Consider the following 11,546-nt stretch of genomic DNA (forward strand, 5'->3'; position numbering starts at 1 on the left):
TTTGCACACAGCAAGGTCCTACAAACAGCAATGCAATAATGACTAGATAATGTGTTTCTTAGCAATGTTGGTTGAGAGATAAATGTTGATCAGGAAACCTTGAGAACTTGCTGCCCTTCTTCGAAATAGCGCCATGGGATCTTTGATGTCCACCCGAGAAGGCAGACGGGGTCTCATTTTAACATCTCAACCGAAAGACGCACCTCAGTACCGCACTGAAGTGTCAGCCTAGTCTATGTACTTCAAGTAACTGGAGTGGGCCTTGAACCTATGGCCTTCTGACTCAGGCGAGAGTGCTCCCACTGAGCCAAGGCTAAAACCTCAGCCCAGGTCATTCTGGTCTGATTGGCTCATGATGAACTTGCTGCACCATGGGGAAGCCTTGTTCCAGCATTTTCAAAATGTGCTAATATCACCTGTTGCTAGTTAAAGGGTATTGCTGTAAAATAAATCAAATCAGGGCCCTAATGGCAAAATGCCAAAGCCATGTTTATAAACGACTCATTCAAATTCTGGCTGCATTCTTAAATTCAGGTGTCATAAGTTACATTGCAAACACATGAGGAAGTGGAAGAAAACCACTTCTTTTAGATGATTTAATTGGGTCTAAGTCGTTCATTAAAAGGTGCACGAGCAATGCTGTAAAGCATTTTTGGACATCCTGAGCTCATGAAAGGCACTATATAAATGCATTCTTCTTTATGTGCATGGCCTACTGGAATCTCCTGAACTTGCTTGATTGCCTTGGTGAGGGGGGGTGTCTAAGAAGAGTTCTGATTTTTTTTCCTGAATCTGCCACAGGTTCCCTTCTCCTCCCCCATCTCCTAGAAGATAGTGAATGGCATCACACTGTTCACTGGATGGGGCAAGCTTGATCGGCCTTATGGTTTTTTCTTACCCTTCCGAATACTAAACCTATACATTTCATTGATTAGGCCGCAGTTGGAATAGTGTGCACAGTTCTGGACACCTTACATGAGGAAGGATTTCAAGGTCAGGGAGAGAGAGTACAGAAGAGAGTCATTAAAATGACACCAAGAGTGAGAGGCTTTGTTATGAAGCAAGACTGAGGAAACGGTGACTTTTCATTAAAAAAACAAGAGGAGTTTAAGAAAGAGTTGTTCCAAATTATGAATGGTTTTGATAAAGGAAACATGGGGAAACTATCTCCACTGATCAGTGAGTTGGTAACTAGAGAGCATAAATTTATCACCAAAAGACTGAAGGGAGAGGAATTATTTATGTATTTATTTTACGCAGAATGTTGATAGAACATGGAATGCCCTCCCAGAAACAGTGGTGGAAGCAGAATCCATAAAGCTTTTAAAAGGAAAGTGAATAAATATTTGAAAAAGAAAAATGTAACGGGGGAAGGGCAAGGGAATGTGACTAAATGGATAGGCTTTCAGAGAGCTGGTGCAGGAGCGGTGAGCTAAAGGGACTCCCCTCCTGTGCTGTAAAATTCTTTGATTCTATAATTCTTTTTGTCTGTTCAGAACCACATTCAAACATATTGGTCAGCAAACTGTGCCTATCTGATTTTTAACTGGCATGGATTGGTGAGGTGGAAAAACTTCAAGCAGCTACTTACACTAACTACTCCAAAGACACTAAGACTGCTCAGCAACTACATTTATTGAGCATCCTTAGCACAAGAAATTCAGGGCAGCATAGGTCAGAGACAACTTTGTAGCATTTACAACAGTTTCATGCTAGTGTACTCTTCCTCCTAAAAGCAGGGTCCAAATATAGATACATAGAAACTATTTCCTCTGGTGGGGGAATCTAGAACAAGAGGGCATAATCCTAAAATTAGAGCTAAGCAGTTAAGAGCGAAATCAGGGAGCACTTTTTTTCACACAAAGGCTAGTGCAAATGTGGAATTCTCACCCCCAAAAGGCTGTGGACACTGCGGGGTCAGTCGAAACTTTCAAGATGAAGATCGGTAGACTTTTGCTAGATAAGGGTTATCAAGGGACCTGGGAAAAAGCAGGTAAATGAAGTTGAGGTACAGATCAGCCACGATCTAATAGAATGGCGGAACAGGCTCAAGGGGCTGAATGGCCGACTCCTGTTCCTAATACTAACACTCACACATTGGCAATGCAACTGTCAAAATAGTTCCCCCCCACCCCCACCAATTTATTAAAAGTACCATTATTTTTAACCATGAAAAAAAAACAATTCATAAAGACCTGGTGACCACCGTATATATCTGTGAAGCAAAAGGCTTAGAAAACAATCTTAAAATGAAACGGTCAAGCTGTGATTAACTGGAACAGATTCCCCTTCCTGTCCTCAACCAAAGACCACATACATACACTTCTACCAGGAATCACTGCATAATGGTCAGCAGCAGCAACGTGGCTGACTTTCCCCTCCCTATCGCATTGAGGACAATAGTAGTAACTCAATTACCACCCCAGAGAAGATCAACCACAGTGCAGAATGGAGATGGAATCCAGGACCTTCCCATATGGCTCAGCTGGTAGCTGGATAAACTCATTGAGCCACTAGAGGAGCCTTGATGTTTTATATTTAGTGCATGGCATGTAAATATGTGAAAAATGTTTTTCTGTACAACCTTACTTCTGATTGCTTACAGATATTTCATTTTAAACGTAAACATATTGCCCAAAACTAGTTTAGTGGTATTTATTGTGGTAAACAGAAGATAACCCACATGCAATAAAGTTGTGGGTTATCTTCTGCTTTGACCTCAATAAGACACACACACACACACACACACACACACACACATCCCATCACAATTATAACATGCTCAAGCACAAACAACCTAGTAAAAAGTGTATTTCTGTCCTGCACAATACTCTTCCTGTTCTCAGGAGAGCCCAAATTCCATTTTCCAATTATGAAAATAAAATACATTTGACACATGATACAGACACCAAAAAACTTTCTGATTTTAAGAAACAAATGCCAGCAGGAACAATTGAAGATGAAAACTTGAATGTAGGATATAGCTGGGAGCATACTCAACACTTTGACACTCTGCATTTAGATGCTTTTCACCATACCCCCTCAAGTGTGTTGCAACATTAAATACTTTCAGCCATCTATAATTCTCTACGCACACCATCACCTGTATAACATCAGAAAGTGCTCCCATTACAAGGCGACATGGAAGAATGCAACTTATCCCTGATGACATGAGACAGACATACATGCACCAACAATCACATCATTTTTAATACGTACTGACAACAGTTGCTGTATAATGTATTCATCCACCAGAACACAGTAGTTCAATTTGTACTGAAATATTATATCTTCACAAGTCACTTACTTGATTACTGCTATTATTAAGTAGATAGGAATAGGACTGTGACAATGTACAAAAGAACCAAGCACAATGTCTTTAAAGATTGCAATCCACCATAGGTCCCAAATCAACTGATAATATAGTGAGTCAACACCTGGAGTGACAAATTGATACAGGCTATAACCTCACTGGAGTAGTTCAGGTACAGAAATCAGAGGCATCCAAACTGTGGCACCCAAGCTATTAAAGCCCAAGCCACTCCGTCCTATTTGTATAATTCTTATTTTCTGGTTTCTCCTGTTTGTAGTCTGTGGATCTGGAGGTTTGAAAAAGGCTGTTCTTAGCCTTTTTGTCTAATTGGGGCATAAATCCTAAATCAGAACACCAAGATCTGTTAGTAACTTGGGACATATGCAAACTAATGGAAACATTAATTTAAAAGCTGTATGTAACCCGTCGAAGCTCCATTCACTACATACCTACGTGGCCCACAAAGATGAAGGGCTCGAACCCCCTGCCATAAACTACAAATATCATCTGAACCTAGAGATTACCTAGGGATAATCAAGAGTTGTCATTTTAAAAAAATCAAAGTACTGTGGAGATTGACTCTGTTACTCTGATGCTCCTTTCCAGTCTCTCATGGTCTGACTTTCACAAGTAACAGCTCGTTCAAAACAGCATCATTCCTAGCCTATCCTACCTCGGGACACAATCCTCCCCGTTCACCAACCTTCGATCCCTCCATACCTTCTTATGCAATGAATTCAAAACCCCAGTTCTCTTCTACAAATCCCTCCATGCAGTGACTTAGTGGCAATTTTAGAAGTGGATATACTGTACATTTTAGTGTAGGATCCCCCCCCCCGCCAGGAACAGGGTCTGCATTAATCCCCTGATAAAATGTTGATTTGAGATTTTATTTGGTGTATTTTCCAGCATTTTGGAGTCAACTTTATAGATGTACTTCACAAGCCAATATGCCCCACTAAACTGGACCAAGGAATTAGAATAGTGAACCACATACACTGTATCAATCTATTAACAAAATACACTTGTTTCTTGCTGCTTTACTACTGTACCTTTTTCAGCCTAAAAATAACTGTTGGTGATATTCATATATTCCTCTGTCCACTGTTTTATCACAGATGTTAACCCATTTATTTTACATGAGTAAGTATCTCAGTTAAAATACCAAAGAAATGTTTTTTTTAAATTCATTCATGGGATGTGGGCATCGCTGGCAAGGCCAGCATTTATTGCCCATCCCTAATTGCCCTCGAGAAGATGGTGGTGAGCCACCTTCTTCAGCCGCTGCAGTCTGTGTGGTGAAGGTTCTCCCACGGTGCTGTTAGGAGGAAGTTCCAGGATTTTGACCCAGCGACGATGAAGGAACGGCGATATATTTCCAAGTCAGGATGGTGTGTGACTTGGAGGGGAACATGTAGGTGGTGGTGTTCCCATGCACCTGCTGCCCTTGTCCTTCTAGGTGGTAGAGGTCGCCTTGGCGAGTTGCTGCAGTGCATCTTGTATATGGTACACACAGCAGCCACAGTGTGCCGGTGGTGAAGGGAGTGAATGTTTAAGGTGGTGGATGGGGGGCCAGTCAAGCGGGCTGCTTTGTCCTGGATGGTGTCGCGCTTCTTGAGTGTTGTTGGAGCTGCACTCATCCAGGCAAGTGGAGAGTATACAAATGTGTTAAGCGTCTGTCTGCTATTATCAGCAACAGGAATTTTGGTCTCAAAATGAATCACTGATCCAATGGTGCAACAAGTAGCTCTTCAGAACAGTAACTGCCATAGAGCCTTATGATCTGTGTCTAGAGATGGCTGCACACATCACCTTGACCTTGAGTTATATGCCATCCTGTGCTTTTGGAGTCAGGACCTTCTCCACCATAAATGAAAATTGGATATCCTCATTTTTTCCTTTGATTACATGCTGCCAAAAAGTGGGCATACTCTTACCTCACAAATAAAGAATGCACCCTCCAACACACCTATGCCGCCATGACGTTGCCCCTCCCTATTTCCAATTAATTCCACATCATTGATGCATGATGAAATTAACACTGAAGAATTCAGGACTGTGACAATCATTCGAAGTTGATCACATAATAATCCACCATTAATTTCCAAGAACCAACTCATAGTGTAGATTATAATTTAATACCTTGCGATATATTTTCTAGAATAATCGAAAGCTAAAACTATAAAAGTAAGCAATGAACAGAAAATTGCCCTTCTTTTAAATTCATGCTCGGGATGCGGGCATTGCTGGCAAGGCCAGCCAGCACCTATTGTCCGTGCCTAGTCGCCCTTGAGGTGGTGGGCCTTCTTCTTTAATCGTTGCAGTCCGTGTAGTACGTGAAAGGGCAGCTCTGCAAGTCATTAGAAGAAAATACGCACAGATATATACATCTTAGCGATAAATGAATTGGCCAATTTTGGTAGGAACGGGTTTGTGTTATTTTTTTTAAAAGTCTAGCAATCTAACAAAGTAACACCAAGCATTGGAATGTTAACCTCTGGCACCACAGAATAGTGACAGGCAGGTTTGATCTCTATTCTGGTGTCCCTGATCTTACTTGCTGCACTGTAGGAAAGTGACAGGTGAAGATCAGGTATCTACCCATGGGGAAGTGTGATTAAAAAAAGATCTTCATCAGGATAATCTTGCAAGTCCCCTGAAAGCCAGCTGAGAATGACATTGGCAATAGCCTGGGAGACAGCCTCCTGCTAATCCCCATAAATGCAAGAGATGCACATGCAAGGAACCAGAAAAGAAATAAAATGGAAGCAAAGGAGGATGCAAGCCCACACAAGAGTATGTACTCTTCCTCAAAATCGCACCTCAACATTTGGAGTCTACAAACTTAGCATATTTGCTTGTTTACATTTATTACAGCACAAGCAGGAAGCTTTCATTATCCCAACTGCAAAAATACCAGCACACACAAATGTGTGCTGAAAGGAAATCACTTATAAATCTGGTAAAAATTCTAATACGGCTTACTTACTGAGAACACGTGCATGTCAGTACAGACTCCAAATCATTAGTCAAAGGGACCTAGACTGATAAGGGAAAGTCCCTCAAATTCTGAGAATGACTATTTTCAAAAATATTTCACTTCTCTGAAAATGGAAACTATTCACAGGATTCTAGCATTTGTTGAGTGGAGAATACCAACAAAGTGGAGTTGAAAATCCAGCAAAAGTATTACATCACTAACTGGTATTCTTTCTAAGTGGCACTGCTGATGCCCTTAGAGTTGTTTGCACTATACTATGATCCCAACAATCTGTCTTCAGAGACTGAACGTACAATATAGCTTCATTTTAAAAATAAAGCATTGCGTTCCTTCAAGTTGCTGAAGTGGCACATTTAGCTGCAATACCAGCTCAATGTAACAGATTCAAACTATAATTAACAAAATCCCTTCTTCCATCTTCATTAAAAAGAAAAATAAATCCAATTTTACTGGATGCTGCTACAACAAATACAGGTTATTAGAATTACACTTCCTCTAAGCACTAAATGAAAGCATGTTTGATTACAAGTAGATCAAAGTGTGTTTACCATCCATCATTTCTAAACAATGTGCAATTATTACAAGGATCTGGATTTCTAAGGACAAATGAGTTGTTGCTAGCATTTCTACAAGTTATTTCCTATCTAATCATTTAGCATTGTAGTCTGTCTCATGTGTTCTTCTGTCAGCCTTGGCTCAGTGGTAATACCTTTTGAGTCAGAAGATTGTGAATTCAAACCAGGTACTTGAGCCCATTATCTGGGCTTGCATTCCAGTGCAGTATTGAGGGAGTGTCGCACTGTCGGAGGTGCGGTATTTCGGATGAGATGTTAAACCGAGGCCCTGTCTGCTCTCTCTAGATAGATATAAAAAAATCCTATGGCACTATTCGAGGAAGGGCTGGGGAATTCTCCTGGTGTCCTGGCCAATATTATCCCTCAACCAACACAACAGATTATCTGGTTATTTGTCTCCTTGCTGTTTGTGAGATCTTGCTGTGCACAAATTGGCGGCACAACAGTGACTATACTTCAAAAGTAGTTAATTGGCTGTGGAACACTTTCGGATGTCCCGAGGTCATTATATAAATGCAAGTTTTTTTCCTGGGGTGGGGGTTGGAACTGCTCCTCTTGTTTAAATCTATTAACTTTATTCAATGCACACACAAACACAAAAGATTGGCACTCAAATCAGATTTTTTTAATATAAAATCAGTTCAAATTTTTAAAGCAAAAAAGTACAATTCTCAATTCCACTGGAAACTGGCTAGATTCTCATTGATGCACATGGAAAGACCTTCAGAGATACTAAACACTTCATTTGACTGTTGTGCTGCATTTCCTGACAACCTTTCATAAATAAATCATAGCATGTATATATGTTGCATGCAGCTCTTTAGAGTGAAGAACCATGTAACATAAGATGACCTGCTCATCTAGTATTAACACAATAAAAAAAAAACATTTTCAAAAAAATGTATGGATTCAACAAATAGAGAATAAAATAATGGGAATTTTTAACAGTAATTTTAAAGTGCAATTCTTATTTTACTTCCATGTGTGGATTACTCCTGCCAGCCACAACCCTCTTTCCTCCCTCTTCTCCAAACTTGGGTAGATCGCTCTGACACGCTGTCTGGTTGGTGTGTTTACATTAGGTGGTTACGGCCTACACGCCAGGTGGAAGTCTCCGCCCTCGAGTTGTTGAGTAGCGGGGTGACGCAGCGACTAAGCCCGGGTTTCGCTTCAACTCCCAGCCCGGTGTAGGCCTTGAAATTTTTTTTTTAAATAATAATTATATACAAGAAGCCGGCGTCTGTTTTTGCAGGCGGTACTCACTGTCGGGGCAGCAGCAGCAGCGGCGGCGCCCCTCTCCGCTGGAAGGCCCCGTCCACGAAGACGCCGTTCTTGCCGAGACACTTCAGGTAGAAGTGCGGCTCCTGGAAGGTGATCTGCAGGTGCCGGCGGGAGATGAAGCTCGAGTGGCCCATGTTCACGTCCACGGGGCCCTGGCTGGAGTTGCGGCCGATGGTCACCGACTCCTGCCGCATCAGGTACTCGAAATCCCGGCCCTCGAGTTTGGCGATAGCGGCGTCGGGCGGGGCCTGCGGGTCGAGGCCCAGCTCCCAGCGCACGACGCCGGCCTTGAGCTGACCACTCACCGGGCTCGGGCTACAAGGAGCCGATTTGAGAGCCAGCAGCGCCCGGGCGCCCGTGTCGTCGCCTTCGCTGTCGGAGGGGAATTGGGCCGCCAGGGCTGCCTGCATGTCGCGGGGGGGGGGGGGGGTTGTGTGTGGTGTGTGTGTGAGGTGAGTGAGTGAGTGAGAGACGCGGGCAGCAGGCCGCCTGGGTCGGGTCGGGTCGGTATGGGATCCGGGGCTGGTGAGTGAAGCAGACCAGCCACAGCCTCCAATCGGCGGGTGAGTAAAGCCGAGTGACTCCTGTTAGAGAGAAGTCATAACAAGCCGGGGGAGGGGAGGGAGAGAGAGAAAACCCGGGACGGATTCCCCAGCAACACAGGGAACAGGAGCCCAACAATAATTTATATATAAGACTGACTTACATTTATAAAGCGCCTTTTACGAGCTCAGCAAGTCCCAAAGCGCTTTACAGCCAATTAAGTATTTTTGAAGTGTAGTCACTGTTGTAATATAGGAAACGCAGCAGCCAATTTGCGCACAGCAAGCTCCCACAAACAGCAATGTGATAATGACCAGATAATTTTTTTTTAGTGTTGTTGGTTGAGGGATAAACATTGTATATGACACCACGGAGAACTCCCCTGCTCTTCTTCAAAATAGTACAGTGGGACCTTTTACATCTCATCCGAAAGACAACACCTCCATCAATGCAACACTCCCTCAGTACTGCACTGGGGAGTGTCAGCCTAGATTTTGTGCTCTGGTCTCTGGAGTGGGACTTGAACCCACAACCTTCTGACTTAGAAGCAAAAGTACTACCAACTGAGCCATGGCTGACACAACAACAACTTGCATTTATATAACGCCTTTTAATGTAGTAAAATGACTCAAGGTGCTTCGCAGGACCGATCATCAAACAAAATTTGACACCTAGCCAAATAAGGAGATATTAGGACAGGTGATCAAAAACTTGGTCAAAGAGGTATGTTTTAAGGAGTGCCTTAAAGGAAGAGAGAGAGATGGAGAGGTATAGGGAGGGAATTTCTGTGCTTAGGGCCTAGGCAGGTGAAGGCACGGCCACCAATGGTGGAGCAATTAGGGATGCGTAAGAGGCAAGAATTGGAGGAGCTTAGTGATCTCAGAGGGTTTGAAGTGTAGTCACTGTTGTAATATAGGAAAGGCGGCAGCCAATTTGCACACAGCAAGCTCCCACAAACAGCAATGTAATAAATGATCAGATAACCTGCTTTTTTAGGTGTTGGCTGGGGGATAAATGTTGGCCAGGACACCGGGGAGAACTCCCCGACTCCTCTTCGAATAGTGCCATGGGATCTTTTACATCCACCTGAAAGGCCAGACAGGGCATTGGTTTTTAAAATTTAGATCCACCAAGTGACGTGGAAAACTTGCATTAGGCATCTACAGGGACAAGGAGAGGGTGTAACTGGAGGGCGCCTGGATGCACAGGTGAAGAGAAAGATCATTAGGAAGCTATTGAAAGCAGGTGGTGAAGTGATCAGGCAAAGGTGCTGGGGAGGGAGGCACATAGTGGCTGAAGGAGCAGTCACCAATGGTGGAGTGGGAAAGAAGGAGTAGGTTGTTGTCAGAGCAGTAGAGGGTCCTGCAGAGATGTACAGCTGAGGTATGGTGGGTCAAGGATGCGGAGGGATTTGAAGGTCTTGGCAAGGTTCTCAAAGTCAATTCACTTACTTAGCCATGTAGAGCTTGGGAGTATGGGTCTTAGCAGTTGAGAAGACATGGGCTGTGGCACTTTGGATGAGTTGTAGCTTGTGGAAGGCACAGGCAGATTGGGCTGAGTGACCTCATTTTGAATTTCTATGAAAAAGAAGTGTCACCCTCCCACACACAAAATAACAGTGAAAAATTGCTCATAATGGTTCAGAAGTACAACTTCTAATTGTCATTCATTTCCAGTGAGACTTGCTCATTTGGTTTCACCATTTCAAAAAGACAGCTCCTTATGTTTAAATGGGTTTTCAATTTCTCTTGATCATTAGTGTCACTCCTAACATTTTTCCCAATGCTGACAGCTCTGTAAATTACTAAAATAGTTTTGCTGTTCTGTATCTATCATCAGTTGATTTTACTGACATTCAGCAACTGAAAAAAGCACTGGCTTAATCCTCGCTTTACATTTTCATATTTAATTGTTATCCCTTTTTCCAGTTTCCTTCCTTTCTCTCATGAAGGCAATGATTCATCCTGCATTAGGTTTCCATGGTGCTGGCAACCATTTTGTTCCCTCACCCAAGTGGCAATTTTTCATGGGTGAGCCTAGACAGTGAGTGTCATTAGACTGCTTGATCATGGGGGGCATCACAGACAAGCCTGGCCTGTCTTCAGCCCACGTCCACATTGTTTCAGCAACAGTCACTGAATAGCACTGCTGCAACTCGCCAAGGCTTCTTTGACCAAACCTCCTAAAAATGTGACCTCCACCACTTAGGGCAAGGGCAGCAAGTGCATGGGAACACCATCACCTCCAAGTTCCCCTCCAAGTCACACACCTTCCCAAATTGGACAGATATCGCCGTTCCTTCATCGTCGCTGGGTCAAAATCCTGGAACTACCTACCTAACTGCATTGTGAGAGAACCTTCACCACATGGACTGCAACAGTTCAAGAAGGCGGCTCACCACCACCTTCTCAAGGGCGATTAGGGATGGGCAATAAATGCTGGCCTCACCAGCGACGCCCACATCCCATGAACAAATAAAAGGTCAGGACGGGGACACTTTAACTTCTTTTTCCCCTTTTAGCCAGAAGTCGATTGTGTTGCACGAACTGCAGCACTGAGTAACTGCATATTACTGAAAATTGCATTTTTAAATCTTTTGTGCTTCACGTAGTTCAGTGAGTCATCATTTTTTTTGGTGTGTATGCATGTCAAAAGGATTGTAACTTCTTTCTGCCTTCCTGTTTTTAAAAAAAAAACACAACTATTTATTTCAGTGAGCTTGCAATCTCTGTTAGCAATTTTCGAAGGGGGGACAGTTTCAATCATCTTACAACAGCAATACTGCTGTTTATGTGCTTTGGAAGTGTTTCTTTTTGCAATGAATACGTATAAT

At 43.0% G+C, this 11,546-nt stretch overlaps 1 protein-coding gene across 6 annotated transcripts in view; it reads right to left on the reverse strand.

Annotated features, from left to right (window-relative positions):
- The window catches only part of foxk1 (forkhead box K1), a 114,743-nt gene extending 105,976 nt beyond the window's left edge, over nt 1–8,767 (reverse strand). For all 6 annotated transcript variants that reach the window (XR_010966814.1, XR_010966813.1, XR_010966812.1 and 3 more), the window contains exon 1: nt 8,153–8,767. Coding sequence is in view for 2 of the 6 variants with exons in the window: in XM_068002896.1 (XP_067858997.1) it covers nt 8,153–8,580 (428 nt within the window). In the remaining 4 variants the exon portion in view is untranslated. The remainder of the gene's footprint in view (nt 1–8,152) is intronic.
- Between the last annotated feature and the right edge of the window lie 2,779 nt (nt 8,768–11,546).

Source organism: Heptranchias perlo, chromosome 22 (assembly GCF_035084215.1).
Source record: "Heptranchias perlo isolate sHepPer1 chromosome 22, sHepPer1.hap1, whole genome shotgun sequence".
Taxonomy (NCBI): Eukaryota; Metazoa; Chordata; class Chondrichthyes; order Hexanchiformes; family Hexanchidae; genus Heptranchias; species Heptranchias perlo.